Raw genomic sequence first — 22128 nt, 5'->3', positions numbered from 1 at the left:
ACTGTGAAATGCTGCATTATCAAACCCCTTGTAAATGGGCTTAATTTTCAGCAAAATTCCCAATTTCACCCAGCCCTTACCTTTCCCTTGTGTTCCCACTGGCAGTTAGGATGCTGTGGGGGAAATCAGGGGCTTGGTATCCTTCAGCATGAGGGCTGAACTTAGCCCAGCATGGACAGTGAGTGTGAGGGGTGGCTGAGGCAGGAGCTGCAGGACAGGAGGAGGCAGAGTCTGGTCAGCTCTGTCCTGTAACAGCTGCTGAAGGTGCCTCAAATCCCAGAATGCCAGGATGGGATTGGGATTTGGGTTGGAAGGGCCCTGTGGAGAGCACCAAGGCAGGGTCACCTGGAGCAGCTGGCACAGGAGAGCATCCAGTGGGTTTGGAATTCTCCAGAGAGGGAGACTCCACACCCTCTGGAAGCTGCTCCAGAGCTCTGCCACCTCCTCGGGAAAAAATTCTTCCTCAGGCTGAGGTGGAACTTGCTGTGTTGTAGTTTGTGGCCATCACTCCTTGCATTTAGGATTAGGAATGGGCTCTGGGGGTGCAGAGAGGTGCCTGGGTGCCCTCAGAGGAGGGGTTGGGTTCCAGGTGCACTCAGGTTGGAATTTCCCATCAGGGACAGTGGTTCTCTTTGGGATGGGCAGCTCTGGGTGGTTCCTTGTGCAGCAAAGCCTCTGGGGCTCAGTCAGACCTGCACTGGGGATCTGAATATCTTCATTATTTCCCAGGCTTTGCCATTGCCAAAGGCAAACACAGAGCCTGCCCCAGGGCTGGGTGAGATCTCCTCGTCCCTGCTGAGGGTCTGTGCCAGGGCAGCTGTGCCAACAGCGGGGCACAGGGCAGGGGGTGACCCCGGCAGCAGCCCTGGCTGGGGACAGGGACAGGAACAGAGGCTGGGGAAAGGGACAGGGGACAGGGACATGGGCTGGGGACAGGGACAGGGGACAGGGACAGGGACTGGGGACAGGGGTGGGGACAGGGGTGAGGGACAGGGGCTGGGGACAGGGACAGGGACAAGGAACGGGGACTGGGGACAGCAGCTGGGGACAGGGAGAGGGGCTGGGGCTGGGGACAGGGCCAGGGGCTAGGGACAAGGACTGGGGACAGGGACAGGGGACAGGGACAGGGCCAGGGACAACGTGCAGCTCTGTGACAATAATGGAAAATGTACAAATAATGTCATCTTCAAAGCGCCGTGTACTCGGAACGAAGAGGTACTGACAAGCATCTGAAAGAGAGAATTATCCCCATTTTACAGATGAAAGGGAGTCACACAGAGAATCAAAGTCAAGATTAGATTAATAGACATTGATGCCAGAGGAGCTATTATGTCTTGTCTGGCATCTGGCAGAACAGAGCAGAGAATTTCACACAGATTGCTCCATTAAATCCCTAATCTCTGTTTGGGCTGAGGAAAGACCTCCAGAGCTGCCACAAAGACACTGCACCATCTTCAAATGAGTTACTTGTGGGGCACTACTGGAAGTTCACATCCTATCCCAGTAGGAGTTTATTTAACTTCCTGCTGCCTCAGCTAATTTTGTTTGAATAATATTTTTAAGAGCCTCCCCCCTCCATATCACCTGAAATCTCATTTGCATTTGTGCTCCCTCGAGGTGATTATTGAGTTGTTCTTTTCATGAGGGAGACGAGGGCCAAAAGGATGTTGGAGTGGGAAAAATTCAATCTTGATAAAAGAATCCTTTTTTTTTTTTCCAGTGAGAATAATCAATCACTGGAAGAGCCTCTCCAGGGACATGATAAGGTCCCCCTCACTGGAAGTTTATAAGATTTCCCAGGCTGGGCAGGGTGCTGGATAATCTTATCTAGGACCCCTTTCCCACTGGAACTTGGCTCACATGACCTTTTGGTGTCCCTTCCAACCTGGGCTGTCCCATGACTCTGTGTAAAAGGTTTTGTGCATAGGAACTGATGTGTGTGCTTAAAAGTTGTGTTGGATCAGGTCCTGGGGCCCACATCCAGCACCAGTCAGAGTGAATGTTCCCAGTTTCCCTGCTGAGAATGGTTTGGATCTTTCCAAATGACACAGTCTCTTCTGAACTGTCACTTCCGTGGCATTTTCCTCTACATCTGTGCTTGACGTGTGATTATCCTGCAGTTCATCAGGCAGGTTTATTAGGAGTCTTAATTGGATTGCATTAGCTGGCATTTAAGCCATCCAAGCCATTTGAGAATGCAATCAATTAAGACATCCAGGCACATTAATGGTGTGGACACAGGGCAATTTCTGTAGATGGCTAATTACCTATTTACTTCAGGAGGCAGATCAAGAATGGCCAAATGATGCACGAGAAGAAAAGAAACAACATTGCAAAAATCCTCTTGGCAAGGCTGCAAAAATTAGCACATGGCAAGGTATAATTGTTCCCATTGTTAAAGTCTACAGTGAGAGAACAAACCCTGAACCGTGACAGGCACTCAGAGGTGTTCCCAATAATTTCAGATTTGAATGTGACTTCCAGAGAACAGATGGAGCACATTACCAGTGCTGGAATGTCTTCTAACAGCACATCTGAGCTTTCTAAGCAATCAAGAAGCTCTCTGAGGTGGCCATTTCAAGTGGGGAAATGTTAATTCCTGTCAGTTTTCCATTTCATCCACTACTGATCTGGATCTGAGGCTGGAGCTCCGTGGGGACTCCAGGTCCCTCACTCTGGGTTACCCCAAGGAAGGTTTTGGTGTGGCAGCACCCACCTGGAGATGAAAGCACAAATGAGGGGGATAACAAAATGCAAACCAGGGTGGGATGGAATCATTAGCATCCTCCTGTGCTTCCTGCTCCCTCCTACAATCCTCCCCTGGCTTTACAGCTAAATTTTCTCATTTACTGATGCAGTTCAGGAATGAGGCATGCAAACTGATTATGAGCTACTGCTCTTAATTTCCTTTAGAGTCCAGGGGGGAAATTCTTATTCTCATTCATTCTCTGCAGCTCCTGACTCTTTGGGGTTGTGTAGGGAACACTGAAACACAAAAATGATCAGGTTGGCTGGTGACACACCTAAAGCCACAGCTGCTCTGGCACAGAACAAGTCCCCAGTGGCTCTCAGGGACGCAAGGGAGGCTTGCCAAGGTTTCCAGGAGGTCTTGGCCATGCATGTTATGCCCAAGGTAGACTTTGGAAGTGAATTAATTGAAAATTACCTGGTTGCACACCTTAGAGGTGAAGGTTCCACAGCTGTGTTGAGGTGTGGGATCCAAGGGTCAGTGGCACCAGGCAGTGACTTCAGGGAGGGCCAGGACAGGAGCTGTTTTCTCACTTTCTCACTTTTCTCAATTGCTGGTTCATTAGTGAGGCACTAAAAACAGCATCACTGTGATCACCAGTGGTTTCCACTCTCTGTTGACATCTTTGGGACTGGCTCATGTTCTCCAGCCTCCCATTTGGGGTGGAAATTTGCTCCCCACCCGCTCTCAGACATCCTCAGCTGCTGAGAGCTACAACCAGCAATATCAGCAATATCAGCACTATCAGCTGTGTTTGTTTTCTGCCCTCCAGATACTTCTGGGAGCCAATAAACCCCTGCTCCTGTGCTCAGGGTTGTCTGTACACACCTGTGGGCAGGTGCAGCCTCTGCAGCACTGACAGGACAAGTGGATATGGAAAAGTCATTCCTGAAATGCACAGCAGGAGCAGGAGGGGGAAGAGTCTCCTGAATCCCACAGCTTTGGAATGCTGTGCCTCCTAAATAATGAACTAATTTTCTTAAGGTGCCACTGAGTAATGGCTGAGTGAAGCAGCAGATCCCAGCACGGAGCAGAGTGGCTGAAATCCAAGGGAAGCAGCCAAGGCTCCAAAGGCAGGCTCCGGTGCCAGTGATCATTTCATGCACCACATTCAATTTCTGGTGACAGCGACTCCTCGGAGCCCTGGCAAATTGGAAACTGCTGGATGCAGCAGCAGCACAATGATAACAGTTAATCTTCTGCAGGGGCATGATGGTGAAAGAAATAGCTTTTAGATTAGCTGTCATTAGAGTGAAACATCTGCCCCTGCAAGCCAAGGGGACTGTCCTCACTTGGGCACAAGGAAGCTCATTAAATTCCTGGGTTTGCATGGCTCTGGGCCAGAGGCACACTTCCACCACGCTCTGGAGCTGGGAAGCACAATGACTTGGGCTCAAAGGCAGGAAGAAGAATTCCCTGGAGATGTGTCAGCTTCCAAAGCAGCTGCAGAAGTTGGTTCCTGTGTTTGGGTTCCCTCAGTACCTGGGAGCACACAGCGAAGTGAAATAGGAAAAATTAATGGGAGTGATGGGGTTTAAAAGGAAATGAAACCTTCTGAGATCACAAAAGCTTGAAGTTTAGCTCTGCCTGAACTCTGAGGAAAAGCTTCCAGTGGAATATTTAATTCCAAACACTTTGCCATCATTTCTAAGCTGTTCTTTGCCTGCTGGACTGCAGAGCACGAGGTCAGGAAACTTCCCTTGTCTAACTCGATTTGTGATGCAAATATTCTCACATCTGATTTTCCTTTCACATGCTCAGAAGGAATGTTGAATACTTCAGAGGGGCAAGCCTGGCAGGGTGCTGTTTGTGCAGGAACATTCTCAACCATGATTTCACAGTTTTCTTTCACCATTCATTACCTGGTGATGATGTGCAACACAGTTATTGAGGGTGCAGAATATTTTAAAGGAACAAAATTTATGGAGAGCAAAGAAATAGTTGGTAGTGTCTGTACAGAGCTCAGAGCTGAATAAACTACAGATATTTAAGCTGTAATTAATTAATGACTGCAGCTTCAAGCTGGATTACAAACAGATATCTGGTTTCATCTTTTATTAGGCAGTATTTTCTTCTTGATTACATGAATCTTGATTAATATAAGTATATTTGAATTCTTCACAATTGTGTGACATTTCCAGCAGAATTCCTTGAGGATATGTCCTACAGCACATTGTACAAGCAGCAATAAAGTTCCTTTTCTAAGTATTCAGCCTTGGGCTGCTTGCACAGGGTGAGGGACAGGTTTCAAAGAAGTGTGAAAGAGCTCCTCAATCCCCAGGAATTGCAGTTTAACATTAAAAAAAAAGGTACAGAAATTATCATTGCAGGTTTTTCTGCTAGATTCTTCGATCTGGAAGAAGTAGAACCAGTTGTTGTTGTTGTTGTGGTGTTTTGTTTTGGTTTTGAGGGTTTTTTTGTGGTTTTGTTTGTTTGTGTTTTTTTTTTTTTTTGTTTAGAAAATGGCTTTTTCCTCCCACTGTCCAGGTTGCTCCAAGCCCTCTCCTAGAAATGGGTTGGAAGAGTAAGAACACAGCAGAGAATTAAAGAATAAATCAGCAGCTTGGGTACAGGCAAAGGACTTTAGTGGGCACAGACAGAGGACTAGGAAAATAAAAGAAACCAATGAAAATGCTGATGAGAAGAGTCAGAAGGTGCTGGGAGAAGCAGCCATTCCTCAAGGCCATGAGGAATAGGCAGTCACCCGAAAAGGAATTTTTCCTCAGGACAACTCTCTAGCAGTCTTGCAGGAATGCCTGTGGTCCTTATTTTTAAAGAAAAAAAAATTCTTTTGGGGCAATAAATGCATTCTGTCCAGGAGAATACATTGCTTGACAAAAAAACCAAGGCCAAAATGCCCCAATCTTACAGACTACAGGAGGGAATATTACTCTGGGGGACAGAACAAATGGGTTGTCTTCCCAGTGCTTTCCATGGTGTGAAAAAAGTGGGATATCTTGTTTTTACATAATGGAAAGACTTCCAGAAAAAATTACAAAGCCTTAAACAACCACTTCTCAAAAATTTTCTTGAGACAGAATTTCCTGTCTGTTGGTTACTACTTGAAGGAAAACACGATCAATTTTTTTTTTCCAGCTTGCAAATGGAGCCAACAGTTGTTTAAGGATATAATTTCATGCTTGGAAAGAAGCTCACCCACAGCATCTTGATGCCAATTATGGGGAAAAAGCCTCATCAGTGTCACTAGGATTAAAATGGAGTTTGAAGGGCAAGAAGCCCAGTCTTACCTGTGCTCTTAGGGCAGAAAAAAGGAGCATGCAGGGAAGAGGAGAAGGTGGAAGGTTCAAGGTGGTGTCATTGCTGTGGGCTGATCCCATGGCTGCTGAATGAAGTCCCACCCTGGAATGTTGCCTTTGAGATAACAGCTCAACAAAAAAAGAGAATGCTCCCTCTTCTCTTTCATCCTAATCAAAGCAGCAGAGCACTCCTCAGCATTGCTTTAATCTTTGTTTTCAGCAGTAGCTTCTGTTTTTCTCCATGGTTCTATTACCACACTCCAAAAACACTGGGACAACTCTTTTGGAGCAGCCAAAACAAAGGAAGGAGCTGCTGCTCTGGGCCCCACCTCAGGTCCTTTCTGCTTCTGGGCTGAGCTGAGGGCTCCCATCACACAGGTGAACACCCAGGGATGTCCCAGCACTGCCCCAAGTCCACCTGAAAGCTGGAAAAAGGAAAAGAACAGCAGGACAAGCCCTCCTGGGCCTGCCAGGGGCTGATTCCACCTTTTTCAGCAGGGAGGAGGAGGAAGGAAGGAATGCTGCAGCTCTGGGAGTAATCCCACTCTGGATGCTGCCTCCTCTTGTGCAAGGATGAGCTGCAGGGCTGCCTCTGGGGTTTGAACACCCAGGAGTGTGAGGGATGGGATTCAGCAGCTCTGGCAGACACCAGAGATGATCAGTCCGTGGAGAGATGATCCCTGTTATCTGCTGGCCAAGGGAGACACCGAGGTGAAGCCTGGAGTGGATATCAGGGCAGGAGTTCCTGAGTGGATGTTTGATCTCTGTTGAGTCTCACCTTTCTCCTTATCTGTTATTTCACTGTCCCCTGGGGCAGTAGAACAGTTTTATCTGTTATTTCACTGCCCCCTGGGGCAGTAGAACAGTTTTATCTGTTATTTCACTATTCCTTGGGGCAGTAGAGCAGTTTTATCTGTTATTTCACTGTCCCCTGGGACAGTAGAACAGTTTTATCTGTTATTTCACTATTCCTTGGGGCAGTAGAACAGTTTTATCTGTTATTTCACTATTCCTTGGGGCAGTAGAGCAGTTTTATCTGTTATTTCACTGCTCCCTTGGGGCAGTAGAACAGTTTTATCTGTTATTTCACTATTCCTTGGGGCAGTAGAACAGTTTATCTGGGGTTTGTGCTGCCCCATCCCTGATATTGGTGCTGATCCTGGCAAATCCACTGCATTCCCACCAGGGCAGATCCTTCATCCAGGAGTGGGGCAGGAGAGGGGTGTAACACACCCCTTCAAATTAAATTTTAATCCTAGTGACACTGATGAGGTTTTTCCCCATAATGGGCATCAAGATGCTGTGGGAGAGCTTCTTTCCAAGCATGAAATTATATCCTTAAACAACTGTTGGCTCCATTTGCAAGCTGGAAAAAAAAAATTGGATCATGTTTTCCTTCCAGTAGTAACCAACAGACAGAGCCTTCACAAACACCTTACAGGAGTTGCTTTTGACTGATCCTTTTAACTGGCCCTTAAAAATAAGGTGAATTGATTGAACAGTATGTGTTAAAGCTCATCAAATGCTAGCTAGGAAATACATGATTATTATTCATGAGCTGCAAGTGTTTTGAATGTTTTTCTTCAGTAGGACTGGAACCCCTGTGTTAGAATTTGTTGTTTAGCCAGAAAAAAGGGCTTTTTTTCACAATGGGGAGTTTACATAGTCCACAATAATTTTAAGGAATCCTGAATGTTGCAATTTGCTTTTTTTCTTCATTGCTCTCTTGGTCAGTTTTGTTTTGCTGCCTTAAACTTTCTACTCCATGTTCAGTGTCATGTCTGCTGCATATTTATCATCAGCTTCTCATCTTTCTTATCTTTTTCATCTTTCCTTCATTCTTGCAGCCTCCCAGAAAGCAATCATACTGGAAAACCCCCAAACAGAGAAATCAATGTATGCTACAGCTCGATGCCTCTCTTTTGAGTCTTGCTTTCAGCTTCTGGAGCTCAGAACTTTTATCAATTTTAAGCCCATAGTCTGTGATTTTCCAGGCCTCTTCATAACGCTGCTTTTCAAAGTTATATTGCGCAACTTTGTGAAATATTTTGGTTAAACATTCCCTGCCGGGGCACTCAGTGATGGTGCCCAGGGCCAGGGGCTCATCCAGCTGCAGGGCTTGCATGTAGTGCTGCACTGCTGCCTCCTCCCGAGCCAGGGCCAGCAGCAGGAAGCCCTGGCAGCAGTGGTCCCCAGCCTGTGTTTTTGGGCTGTTACACCCATGCCCCTGGATCACTTTTTCCATGTCTTTCAGAGCTTTTTCGTATTTTTTCAGGTGCATCAGGCAGGCAGCTCTGCGCCTCAGGTACCTGGGGCTGGCCCTGCTGGCCAGCACAGCCAGGCTGTGGTAGCCCAGAGCCTGCTGGTGGTCATGGCTTTTCATCAGCACCTTCCCTTCCTGGGCTGCTGCCTGTGGGGACAGAGTAATCCATGTTATAAAGGGGAAAATGCATGTCAGGAAGGGGAAAAAATAGGGGAATATCTAGTCTGGATTGGTCATACACACAGACACTAAGAAATGTTAGTTGTTTTATCAAATGCTGGAATTGTATCTAGCTGGAGAAACAATAATTGGTGTGTTTTTGCATACAGATAAGAGTTCAGCTGCTCCCTGCACGTGGCCTTGGAGAAGCATTTTTGTCATCAGCCTCATTGCAGGTGACCTGGAAGGGCAGGAAAATCCTCAGAGTGCATTCCAGGGGAACTGGAGTCCAGCTTGTCACTAAAAGTTTGATTTTGTCTTCCAGACTGAAATAATTCAGGTGCCACCTAGAAAGGGCCATGAGTGGATCCCTGGATTCCTGGATTAGGTCTATTTGTCCTTTTTTTTCCATCTATTCAATCTTATGATATTACCAAGACATAAAACTCTTGGCTCACTGCTCACTTGCTGTTATCTCAGGAGCTCCAGAAGTACTTTGTTTCTGCGCAGAATTTCTTCTGAATTTGTTTAAATTCCTTAGAAATGGTGGACAAAAAGCTGCCTGGACCAACACCCCCAGGTGCTGCCCCACAAATGCAAGTGCTAAAAATGAATTTTTTGTCTCTACTGGAGCTTACCTAAGCTGTAGGAAAAAAAAAGAAAAAAAAAAAGGCCAACTGGTGGCTTTGCTAATTGTTAATCTTGAGTGCAATTTGAACTCTCTGCCCTCATCTGAAGGGAAAAACAACAACAAGAAAATAGAGAAGGCTGAAAGAGCCACATCATTTTTAGGTTCATGGAGGTCAATGAAGAAAACTCCATTAGAAGTATTTGCCTCAAATGGATTTCTCATTATTCCCCTTTATTGGTAATAAATAAAGCTTTTAACGTGCTGCAGCAGAGTGAATATTCAGGTTATAAACAAGCTGCCATCAGCAGCTGAGGGCTTTACAAAAGGCTGGGCCAAACAAGCTGAGGCTCAAGCAAAGGATAAATATTTCCATCCTCCTCATTTCAGGGGGTAACTCCTGCTTTTGGATGCAGAAATCCAGCTAGCCCAACCACTGTTTTAGTAGCCACACTTGAGAGCCAGGTCAGGTCCTCCAGTTTGTTTGTGTGCCCCTTTTATTTTGGCTGACTGAGGTTAGGATGGATTGCTGTCTGCCAGGACTGAGAACAGGTTCTGCAGGGAAGGGATCAATAACTGCAGGGCAAGTCCCAGCACCTCATCTGAGAGCAGTGGCATGAAATAATTTAGCCTGTCCTCATGGTTTAGGAGGAATTCTACCCCAGCTATTTCATTATATTGCACATAATATATATCTTTTACCATTTTTATATATAGAAATGTATATTTATATATAGTATATATTGCTAAATAAGGATTATATATATATATAACATATAAAAATAATTATATAGAAATATATATATATATAAATAAAAGAAAATATATGTCTATTCCTATTTTTCTTGACATATTTGTTAAGGAGTCTCTCAGCTTCCACACAGAGCAATAGCAATAGGACTTCTCCCCCAGTAGTGTCAACCCCTGGCTTTAACAATTCTGGCCATAAATTTTCAGGCAGCCTGTCCAAACCCATCTCAGATGTCCTGTGTACATTTAAAGAGCAGCACATTTGCTTTGTCCTTTGAAATGTTTTTAAGACAACTCCTCAGTGTCCCCTCAGTGGCAGGAATTTGACAAGGGATCAAGGTGGAATTGCAGCTGCCTGAAGAGCATCTTGGCAGGAGAAGGTGTTTTTTTTTCCCCCCCCAGAAATTCCAGAGTTCTGGATCACATTGTTCCAAGGAACGCAGTGCAGTTCCTCAAGACAGCTTGTGTTTGTGTGGTTAAATTGTCATTTTCAGCCTCTAAGGTGCGTTTGTTTTCTCAGAGGCAGAAGAAAACACAATGGTTGTTGTTGTGCTGAATGCTGAATCTGGTGCTGGAGGTCTCAGTGCTCTAACCTGGGGCATTTGGGGTTATTGCACCACAATATTGCATTTATTCACTGAGCAATATTGCAATATTGCATTTCTTCACTGAGCCACTGCTTTGATTCCTTCACATTTCCCTGAGAGTCCCCAAAACAAGCCACGAGACTCTGCCTTTCCTGCCACACTTGGAGGAAAAATCCCATCTGAAAAGAAAGGATTCCCTTTCACCCTTGCAGATGGAGCAAGGTTGGGCAGCTGGATTCTGGATTCTCTTTTGGCTCTGCCTGACTTAAGGGACCTGAGCTGGGACATTTTTGGTGTGTAACAGGGAAGGATTAACCAGCAGCTTGCACATTATCTCCTAACAGAGATAAAGATGAAAGCCAGGCTCAGGGAGAGAAGGCAAAGGAAGCCAGAGGGACATGGCACAGCTGGGTTCAGCTGCTCCCTGCACGTGGCCTTGGAGAAGCATTTTTGTCATCAGCCTCAATGCAGGTGACCTGGAAGGGCAGGAAAAACCTTGGAGTGCATTCCAGGGGAACTGGAGTGCAGCTTGTCACTAAAAGTTTGATTTTGGCTTCCAGACTGAAATAATTCAGGTGCCACCTAGAAAGGGCCATGAGTGGATCCCTGGATTCCTGGATTAGGTCTCTGTGTCTCTTTTTTCCATCTATTCACCTCACTGGGTGTAAAGGACTGAACATACACATATTTTTGTGACGTTTTTTAGTTCCAGTCCCTAGGGACCAACCTTATGACATGACCAAGGCTTAATTCCTTAGAAAGAAAAAAGAGTGAGGAGTTTACTGGGCATGGAATTATGGCCAAGGGTCAGTCCCTGAGCAGTAAATCCCAGCAGATGGAATGGTAAACTCTGATCTTTGGGAGAGGGTTGGGTATTTCCAGGAGAGTTTGGAGCAAGTCTTTCCTTCCCCACCTGCACATGCCATGAAGGCCATTTGGAATGGCAACTTCACCTAACTCTGGCACAGTCCATGTAGTTTTGGAGACCTTTTTTGTAGGAATTTGGATCTCCACAGCAGCTGCAGCCCCGAGGATCTGTGTGAGGGGTTGGGAATCAGTCGTGCATTTACCCCTGACTTAGGAAAGCCAAGGGTTGAAGCTGCACAAGCAGCAAGCAAACTCCCTTCCTCTGACCTTTTGCAGCTTAATAAATCTTTCAGATTCCTATTCCCATGGGGCTCTCCCAGTTGTTTACAAATTTCTCAGCATGGGACCCTTTCACTATAAATAATGGAAGAATTTTGTGACTTTGTTTTCCATGAAAAAAAAAAGAGTACATCAAGGAGCTTTCTCCTTCCTCCACCCTTTCCTATTCAGCTTATGGAGAACTATTTTTAGCTCTTCAGACCTGGCTCCAGGATAATGATGACACGTTTTTAAAATGCCTGTAATTCCAAATTCTCAAAAAAACAACGTGGCAGAAATGCTTTTGTGCTGGAGTGCTGAGCCTAGGTGTGAACTCTGAACTCTTCTTTTCCTACCTGGGAAATTCAGGAACAGAGCAAACTCTCTCTCCCAGGGAACCCTGGCAAAGTCAGGCCATCATTGGGAATTTTAGCATTAATTCTGTCTGTAAGCTTTTAAAACTTTGCTTTTACTGAGGTCTTCCTTTCATAAACCAGAATAACCTGACAGGCAAAAGGAAGTGCTGCTGGGAAATCCTTTCAGACACTGGGCAGGTGGATGAAACAATTCCTTCCACACCCCAGAGAGCACACACTCCTCCCCTGGTCACAAAATACATCCAAAAACCCCCAGGTGCTTGAGTTCAAACATTCACTGGTTGAACAAAAGCATGGGATGAAAGAGAGCAATGTTTTCTTTTTAAACTTCCAACCCTGGTATTGGGCTCCAGTTTTGAAATCAGCCTGGTCACACCACTTGTCTCAATCTCTCATGATAAGTGAGGGGTTTTATTTCAGACACAGCTGCCAAAAAGAGGCAGAAATAAGTTTCTCTCCCATTTTAAAGGCTTCACTCACCTGTGGCACAAGTTCTCACTTGTCAGTGCAGTATAAGCGATACAAATGTTAGTTTGATTTTTTATTTTCATTTTTCTTTTCTTACTGAGAGCAAAGAACATCACTCCTGTGCTGCCTCAGAAGGGAAGCAGCATGGATGGACTGGGCTGTGAGACCCCCACAGAAGGAGTGATATGGCAGCAGGGGAAATTCAGCTGTAAAATGTGTCTTCATTTACAGACACCACCTTAGAGCCTCCCTACTCACAGTCTCAGTTGTTCCTTTATCAACTTTCTAAAGTGGAAGATTGCAAATTGCCTCTGAAATCTTCCAACTCTTCCCCCTAAGACTGAACTTTTTACATTATTTAGAAGAGAGGGGCTCTTTTCTCTGTAATGGGTCATGTCTGGGGACTGGTAAATTAATACTTGTTTACTTATATCCTCCTGCTGTTCTGTTCAAATACATTCCAAGGGCTCCTCTTGCTGCATTAAGGATATCAGCATGTTGTTTGTTTTATAACCTGGGAGAGAGCATAACAATATAGCTTCTCACCAGGGTGCACACCAGCAACAAATTGAATAAAAGGAAGCAAACTGATTCTCAGAACACAGAGCTTCTGGGTAATCAGAATTGCAGATGCTTGGCTGAGTGTTAAAGCTCTTTGCCATCAATCTGACCTTCTCTTGTCTTGTTATTGGAGATACTTTCTGGGTGTACTTTTGGGGAGAAACATGAAAAAATGCTTAGTAATAAATACTCTGGGGGGACCAGAGCTTTATGGCATTGTTGTGTCAATTTTAGCTAAGAAAACCAGCCTCAAAACCTTACACTTTGTAAAAATGTGAACATATTAGAAATCCTAAATGTTGCACAAAAGAAGGATGGAAGCATTTAATGTCACTGAATTGAAATATTCAGCTTCTTTTCATCAAGAAAATGAACAAAACATGAATCCCCCTTCACCAGGAGCCATCCATGGGCCCCATGTATCCCCCAGAGTACCATTAGCAATGATCTGTTTAATCCCTACCTGCTGCCCTCACACCCCCTGAATTTCAGCTTGTGCCAGGGAGACCAAAAAGGAATCCCAAATGCTCAGGTGTGGCAATGATGGATGATTAGAGACTGATCAAGGTCACTGCAGTGGAAGAAGTTTGGCTCCAGCTCCCTGACCTGGCTGGAGGAAAAGTCATCTTGTGCCCTGTCCATCTGCTAAAACTCTTCCCACACACTTCTCAAGGCAGGGAGAAATCCCTGCAATCCCAGTTTTGCTTCCCAACTCTTTGCCCACTGAATCCACAGACGTGGGATCAAAAAAAAAAAAAAAAAAAAAAAAAAAAAAAAAAAAAAGGGATACACCTGAGCAAGATGAGGGGGAAAAAAAAAAAAAAAAAAAAAAAAAACAAAACAAAAAAAAAAGGGCTGTACCTGAGCAAGATGTTGCTGTTGCTTGATGTCTACAAAGTTCAGGAGAAAGGCCAAGTCCTTCTCATCTCTCCTGGCCAGGACGCTGAGTGGGGCAGCTGCCCCTGCCACGTTCCTGCTCTGCAGCTGCAGCACAGCCAAGCGAGCCCTGGCAAAGTCCTCAGCAGGACAGTGGCCAAAGGCTTCCTGCAGGTGCTTGAGGGCCTCCTGGTGCCTTCCTGTTGGGGAACACCAGCACAAACTCCATAACCCATCCCGTGGGGAGAAAGGTACTGAGAAACCACAGTGAGGCAGGGTTCAGGCAGCCAGTCTGCATTTAAAGGTGTTAATTATGTCATACCTGTCCCAAAGTGTTTTCAAACTTCTCTTGAGAAGCAGCATCCAGCATTGTCCAACATTATCCACCATTATTCAGCACCATCCAGCATTACCCAGCACCATCCAGAACCATCCAGCACCATCCAGCAACACCCCTGACATTTCATATCCACTTTTATCCATTTTCTGCTCCTTCACCAGGCCTGACCAGCCATGCTGAAGGACTGGAACTCACCATTTGCCATCAAAACATCAGTGTAGAAGATGTGATGTTGCGCAGCCCTGCAGATTTTGGTCAGTGCTTTTGCCATCGTGAGAAGGTCCCCAAGGGTTTCTTCTCCTGGGACATCTTTGGTGGCCACGAGCTCGCTGAGAGTGGCCCTGCCATGCTGGAGGAGCCACCCAGTGACCAACCTTTGGGCTTCAGGCTTCAAGGACAGGATTGCTGGGATCACTGCTCCTGCCTCCACCTTCAGTGCTGAGATCAGATCTTGCACTGCCTCCTGTGGAAAAACAACACCAAGGAAAGAAATGGAAGCAATAATTAAGTATTGATCATTTGTTCTTTCAGCTGCTTTCTGTTCTCTGCTGAACCATGGAAAAACTTTGCTTTTCCTTGTCCTTGTGCTGCAACTTTTCCATTTGCAAAGCTGACAGGAGGTCATAAAGGCAGGTTTGGATGAGTGTTTGCAAAGTGCTTTAAACTCCTTGGGTTATCACAGAAAATCATGAGCAAGGTTTAGCCCTCATCTCCCTAGGCTTGGGAAAGAAAATCAGTAAAGCCAAATGGGCTGTTCATAAATCCAGCCAAACTCAGAGCCTTTCACTATCCAAATTCTGTGAGAAACTTCTGATTCCAGTGATTCCACGACAAATTCTGTGATGCTTTACACTCATATTGTTCAGTACACTCAGAAAAACCAGCAAAGCCCCCCCATGGACAGTACCTTCTGCTGCCTCAGAGCGAGGTGAACAAAGCCTCGGCCGCTCAGAGCTTGCACATTCCTGGGATCCTCCTTCAGGACAGCATTAAAATCAAAAATTGCAGTTTTCATCTGCCCAAGGCGCCCATAGCATCGGGCCCTGGTGAGGAGGCAATCCTCAGCATAACCACCTGGAGGACAGGGATGCAGCCATGGTTACTGCAAGGATACCCACAGGAAACTCCAAAAAAGCTCCACTTGGCCTGAGGATACCTCAGGATGAGAGTTTCCTTAAGTGGAAGTTTCCTTTATTTTTGTTGCAAGTGGAATTCCTGCCACGTGTTATCAGCCATGAGTTGAAAGGAAAGAAGAATCTGAGTCAGGTTGGAGTGGAAGCAGCAGGAATGAGAGGAGAAAGCTCTAAGAGGGAGATCTGTGGCTATGTGAGAGTGGAGGCACAAAGCCATTTGGCTGTTTTAATAAAGTGGGGTCAGAATCACAGAATAGTTTGGGTTGGAAGGGACCTTAAAGAGTCCCCAGCCCTCTCCCACGGGCAGGGAAGGTACACATTGTTTTGGATAAATGAGTTATCCAGATGGGACTAATTCCCTGCCAGAATTAATATGCACTGGGATTTGTGGTACTGAGCTGCCTTTTTTTTATATATTTTTTTTTTTTCCCTCTGCTTTCACACAAGTGCTGCCCAAATAAACACATAGAGTTGTCAGAGAAAATCCTGGTCCCTCCATTCCCTGCCTGCAGAGCATTTCTCTGCCTGCCATCCACATATCCCTTCCTTCCAAGGCAATTTCGATAAGGATCTTAACATGCCCAGGGTTGCAATCAATAATTGTGGCATCCAATATTGGATGATAAATCATCAGTGCCACTGGAAATATGTTTTCATAGGGAGGTCATCAAATGCAGCTGCCTGCAGGGATCAGCCAGCAGACAGGCTCCAAGCCATTCCTCTGCAGTAATGAGGCTTTTTCTCCCGCCTGATTTGCTCCAAAACTTCTGTACCAAAGGTTATTATCACTCTGGAGCTCTACCAGTTGGCTCCTCTAAAGACAATATCTATTCCTTAACAAGCATCTGTTCTAGCAGGTGGGGAGCTGATAAGCTGGAATGCATGGGCTGTGAAATGGAACCATCTCCAAGCAATTAACAGGGTTTTTATTCCATTTCCACGAGCCAGTCTCTCTTCTTCTCAGTGCTGCTGTCATAACATTTGCTCAGAGTGAAAGGCAGATTTCCATACAAACATGGTTTTTCTTGGAACACGCCAGAAGAATTTCCATGTCAGCCTGGTCTCTCCCCTGAGGGAAAGCTGGGATAGTGAAATGTGTGAGGGGCTGCATTCACTTCTTTGCACTGGCTGAAGAAAAGGGGGTGATGTCCCTGTAGAACTGAGCTGAACCCATTCCAAGGAATTTAAAATTCCTTATTGTTGAACTCCACCACTTCAAGGCCCAGGTGAACGTGCTGTGTCAGCCCTCACTGGGGAGGTGACAGAGGAGACCTGGACATCCTGCCCACCCACATCATTTCCCTTAGGAGCAAATCCCCACGGGCATCCTGGTGTCCTACCTGCAGCAAGGATGGCAAAGGACAGGTGGGCAATGGCCTCTTTGATGGCAGCAGCCTCCTGTTTGCCCTTGAGGATGGCCAGGGCTCGCCAGCGGCAGTGGCTCTGCAGCAGCTTTCGGTCCTCGTCCTGGAAAATGTCCAGCACTGGCAGGAGGCAGGAGGAGTCTCCAATTCTGATCAATCTCCTCAGCAGCTTTAGGATGGGAGAGGAAAAGGCAGCAGAGAAAGAGTTGGATGGGATGTGAAGTTGTGTGTGAGAGCTTTGTGTCCTTCCCCAGCATCCCCAACTCTCCCTGGGGGTTCAGCCAGGCCAGGAGCACAAATCTCCCTGATTTATCTCCTCAGCTGGCCCTGCTGTGAATGCAGGTTGGAGAAAACAGGGATTCTTATCTTTCCTCACCACCACTGCAGCTGGGGAAATAATTCTGGGCAAACACCTGGTGCTGCCTGCTTTGTTTTGGGTAGCATCCACATTGGCAGTGGAGTGTTTTTATAAATGCAGGATGATTGCCCAAAAAAGAGAAAGTTCCTGTGGAACACAAGGATTCCAGTGACCCTTTTGACTGCAGAATCAAAACCAGTGAATTAATGGAAAATTAGAGAACTGCTGTAAGTTATTTTTAGTATTGTTATTGGTAATCTGGGAAAAGCATGGATTCAAACCCACAAAGTACTGTCCTTCTGGAAAAGAATCCTGTCAGACTTTTGGTATCTTTGCCTCAACAAACACTTTTTTTACTTTGTTTCCAATGAAAATTAATCAAAAGATGGTTTTTACAGTGCTCATCAGGGACTGAATATTCAAATCTGAGCCAGAGAAATCTGGGCAAGAACAAAGTTATCCTATCAGATACATCCCTTGAGTCCCTTGAACTCATAAATTTCTTTATTTTATTGATAGACAAAAGTGATTGGCATCTGACAGGCAGGTGGGATAAAAATATTTTGGAGATAAATTTTCAGATGTTCCATGAAGAAATTTCAGCAGAGGCTGCAGATGGAAATCCAACCTCCAAGGAGAGCATTCTAATAAAGCCACACCCTTCATTAACAGCCTTCCCAAAGGCAGCAAATTACAGCAAACGTTTTCATAGGCAGTAGTGAAATGCTGACAATAAAACCCTTCTCCTTATGAGTTAGCAGAGTTTATATGGTGTTTTAAAAAGAATACAAGAGTTCCCTCTGATGGCAGAGCCTGGGAATTCAGCTTTGTAATCCTGGAGAACCAACTTGCTGGAATGGCTTTCAGGGTTTCCAGCACAACTTATCAGCATTGGAGAAAGAAAACTGAATATTGATATTGGAGTTTCTGCACTTGGGGTTTTCTTCTCCAATGCTTCATTAGGATAATTGGGGAGGTGGCACTTGTTCCTTCTTTTCTTTAAGGGAACATTCCAATCCCATAACGTTGTCCCCAGGGACAGGATGCTCTGCCTGGTTAAAGTGCTGAGAAATGCCATTAAAAAGCATGTGAGGAATGAGCTGGATTTAACTGGGAGTCCTTATGAGTCCTTTTTGACACAAATTCCTGTGATTCCATGATTTTATGGCAATATCAGCCCTGTATTTACACCTTTAAATTCTGCTAGAGGTTCTGCACATGGGCTCCAAGTTTCACCGTGTCACAGCTCTCCCTGCTGCTATTCAGGGAGTTCCTAACAGCAAAGTTTAGTTATAAAGGGGAAATGCACCCAAATCACTGAACACAGGGATTAATCTGTAATTTCACTGTGGTCTGGGAAAAAAATCTGGCAAAGCTGTTGAGGAGGGAATGACCCAGAGGATGAGGCTTTCCAGGTGCTCCTTACCTGGTTGCCATCATACAAAAAGCCTCTCTTGAGCTGCAGCAGGGCCAGCCTGGCCAGCACAGGAGCCCTCTGGGGGTTTCTGGAGAGGGCCAGTGACAGCATCTTGTGGGCTTCTTCCCCACGGCCCATCTGGTACAGGGCATCAGCACACAGGAGCTGGGATGCCTCATCAGAGCTGTCCAGCTCCACCAAGAGAGAAGCCAGCTGGAAAACCCCAGGGGCATCTCTGGAGAGGAAAAAGAAAAGCCAATTTAAAAAAAAACAAAACACCTTGAGCTGGGATGCCTCATCAGAGCTGTCCAGCTCCACCAAGAGAGAAGCCAGCTGGAAAACCCCAGGGGCATCTCTGGAGAGGAAAAACAAAAGCCAATTAAAAAAAAAAAAACAAAACACCTCCAAGGTTAGGAATGTGCACAGCCCTGTTTGCTTTTTCTGAAAGGAAACTGAGCTGCCTCCTGGGTACCTCTTTTTCTGGAGCATCATCTGTCCTTCCTCCTGGAGGACCTTCAGCAGCAATCCCCTCTGGTTCCATGGCACATAGGACTTGATGGTGAAGATGGTTTCATCCAGCTTTAACTGGCAAGCTGTGATATAATCCAGGGCTGTCAAGTAATTGCTGCCACCAGAAATTCGGATCAGCCCACGCCCACACAGGGCTTTGATGCAGCTGTTGGGATGTGGGGACTCGTGCTCGATGACCCTCTGGAAATCCTGCAGGGCTCCTTGCTGGTCCTGGGCATGGAGGGAGCAGAAGCCTCGCAGTGCCAGCAGGGTGTTGTGGTAAGTGCTCTGCTCTGCTGCCAGCAGCTGCTCACACATGTCCAGGGCGGCCCCGGAGTGTCCCTGCAGGAGGTGACAGTCTGCCAGCCTGACACTGAGCTCCCGGCTGGACCCTGGGCAGATGTGCAGGAGCAGCTGGATTGTCTGGATGACAGGAGGGAGCAGCTCAGTGCCACAGGTGCCCCTGAGCTCAGCCCGAGCACGCACAGCCTCCCTGTATGCTGCAAACCTCCCCTCCAGGGCAGCTCTGGCCTGCTCCTCGACCTTCTCAGCATCACAGGGTGAGAAAAGCTCTTCAAAGCATTTCATTGCCTGGGCAGGGTCTGCTGCAAAGGCCGCTGCTAAATCCTGCATCATTTCCTGCGTGCATCCTCCAAGGAAGAAATACCCAGCAGCACGTTCCAGGAGCAGAGCCACAACGTCCTCACCTCTGAGATTCTCAGCTGAGAATCCCTCAAGGGCCTTGCTGCAGACAGCCACACTCTCCTGAAACTCTCCTGTTTTTCGGAGGTGGGCTGCCCGTGCCCTGCACACCCAGGTGTGCCCCGGTGCCACCGCAGCCAGGAAGCTGTAACAGTCACCCAGCCACTGCTCCGAGGACCTGCAGCTTGGGCTTCCCTCCTGGCACGTGGAGAGATGATCAGAGAAAGCCTGGACGACCTGGGGCAGGTGCTCCCTTTGCCTGCTGCACACGTAGGCCACTGCCTCAGTCTGGTGCAGCAAAAAGGCTTGGATGTAATCCACGATTCCCTTCCCAACCTGTGTCCCTGAGAGCACCCGTGCCAGCGCCCTCAGCAGCAGCAGCTCCATGGAACCCCTCGGGTTATCCTCCAGCAGGAGATTGCATTTGCTCACCACCTCCTCCGAGCACCCTCGCCGCAGCAGGGCCTCCAGCTCGTACACGGAGGCCACCACGTTGTTGGGGATCAGGGTGGAGAGGAAAATCGCAGCTATTCCCACGCTGAGGGACACCACGGCCAGGTTCCTGCTCTGGATTTTGGGGATCTGAGCCTTGCCTCGGCACCAGGCCTCCAAGGTGGCCACCACATGCTCCCAGAGCCCGTGGGCCATGGAGTTCACTCTCTGCACTGCTGTGGGGGCACAGCAGCTGAAGGCGGCCAGGTAAAAAGCCGTGGCTGCTGGAAATTCCTGCTGGGAGAGGCGCTCGTCCCCTTCCCCACAGAGCAGGGCAGCAAGATCCTCGGGGGACATTTCCTGTGCTTGGGCCTTCACCGAGCGGCATCACGGGCAGGACATGGCTGGGGCCTGTAAAACAGAAATGAGGAGCTGTGGAGCAGGGATTGAGCAGAAAATAACCAATGAGGGGCTATAGAGCAGGGTTTGAGCAGAAAATCAGAAATGAGGGGCTGTGGAGCAGGGTTTGAGCAGAAAATAATCAATGAGGGGCTGTGGAGCTGAGTTTTATTAGAGAATTAGCAGTGAGGGGCTGTGGAACAGAGTTTGAGCAGAAAATCAGCAATGAGAGGCTGTGGAGCTGAGTTTTATTAGAGAATTAGCAGTGAGGGGCTGTGGAACAGGGTTTGAGCTGAAAATCAGCAGAAAATCATCAGTGAGGGGCTGTGGAGCAGGGTTTGAGCTGAAAATCATCAGTGAGGGGCTGTGGAGAAGGGTTTGAGCAGAAAATAATAAATGAGGGGCTGTGGAGCAGGGTTTGAGCAGAAAATCAGAAATGAGGGGCTGTGGAGCAGGGTTTGAGCAGAAAATCAGCAGTGAGGGACTGTGGAACAGAATTTTAGTGAAAAATCAGCCATGAGGTGCTGTGGAGCAGAATTTGAGCAGAAAATCAGCCATAAGAGGCTGTGGAGCAGGGTTTTGACAGAAAATCAGCAGCGAAGGGCTGTGGAGCAGAATTTTATCATAAAATCAGCTATGAAGGGCTGTGGAGCAGGGTTTGAGCATAAAAAAATCAGCAATGAGGGACTGTGGAGCAGGGTTTGAGCTGAAAATCAGCAGTGAAGGGCTGTGGAGCAGGGTTTGAGCAGAAAATCAAAAATGAGGGGCTGTGGAGCACAGGTTTGAGAGAAAATCAGCCACAGGGGACCATGGAGCAGAATTTTAGCAGAAAATCAGCAGTGAGGGGCTGTGGAACAGAATTTTAGCCACAAGGGGCTCGGAACACAAGTTTTTCTGTTTGGAGGGAGCAGCTTTTCACATGCCAGACGCCAGCAAGCCCAGGTGCTGGGAAAAGCCAAGGTCTGGTCACTGCCAGGTTTCTGGGGGAGTAAAGCCACGAGGAGAAACATCACAGAGGTTGGGAAGCACCCACCCCCCTTGGTCAGCATTCCCTGCCCATGGAATGAGGCCGGGACAACCAATTTGATAAATCTTTAATCATAATTTAAATCTTTAATCATCAATGTCACCTCTGGCGGGGGACACGGAGGAGACAGGGCCACACCTTGATGCTTCCCCCACCCCTTACCTTTTCCATTGGCCTGGAGGAAGGAGGATAAAATCGGCTTTTTTCCACCCAGCGGAGGCTGCTGCCCCTCATCCCGCACACCTGAGCCCGGCCCTGCCGATACCTGAGAGGGGACGAGCCCAGGGCTGGGGCGGACGGGACGGGAGGGATGGAGGAAAGGAAGGAGAAAAGGAGGGAGGGAGAATAGGGCAGGAGTGTTGCCTGGAGACCGCAAACACTGCCCGGGTGTGCTGCGGGGCGGGGACGGGCACGGGAACCGTGCCTGCCCTTCTCCCTCCTTATCCCGAGGGACGGGGAGGGATGCTCAGGGCACGGCCAGGGCATGATCCCCCTCATCTGGCAGAAATGATGGTTCGCCTCGGGGAACGAATCCTACTCACCTCAGGGGAAGGATTCCACTCACTTTGGGGAAAGGATCCTCCATCATTTTGAGGAAAGGATCCTTATCATTTTGGGGAAAGAATCCTCCTCACCTCAGGGATAG

General features: G+C 47.2%; 1 protein-coding gene across 1 annotated transcript; it reads right to left on the bottom strand.

Annotated features, from left to right (window-relative positions):
* Positions 1 to 5088: 5088 nt before the first annotated feature.
* Positions 5089 to 20413, bottom strand: TTC34 (tetratricopeptide repeat domain 34). Its single transcript, XM_041419842.1, has 7 exons — positions 18813 to 20413; positions 18422 to 18647; positions 16614 to 16806; positions 15048 to 15214; positions 14336 to 14603; positions 13786 to 14000; positions 5089 to 8416 (listed from the first exon to the last, which is right to left on the bottom strand). The coding sequence occupies exons 1-7, from the start codon at positions 20411 to 20413 to the stop codon at positions 7898 to 7900; spliced, it is 3189 nt and encodes a 1062-aa protein (XP_041275776.1). The 3' UTR covers positions 5089 to 7897.
* Positions 20414 to 22128: the final 1715 nt, after the last annotated feature.

The sequence above is a fragment of the Onychostruthus taczanowskii genome, unplaced genomic scaffold (genome assembly GCF_017590055.1).
Source record: "Onychostruthus taczanowskii isolate IOZ18803 unplaced genomic scaffold, ASM1759005v1 scaffold61, whole genome shotgun sequence".
Classification (NCBI taxonomy): Eukaryota; Metazoa; Chordata; class Aves; order Passeriformes; family Passeridae; genus Onychostruthus; species Onychostruthus taczanowskii.
The sequence above is the reverse complement of the archived record's forward strand: the minus strand, read 5'-3'. Positions and strand labels throughout refer to the sequence as shown.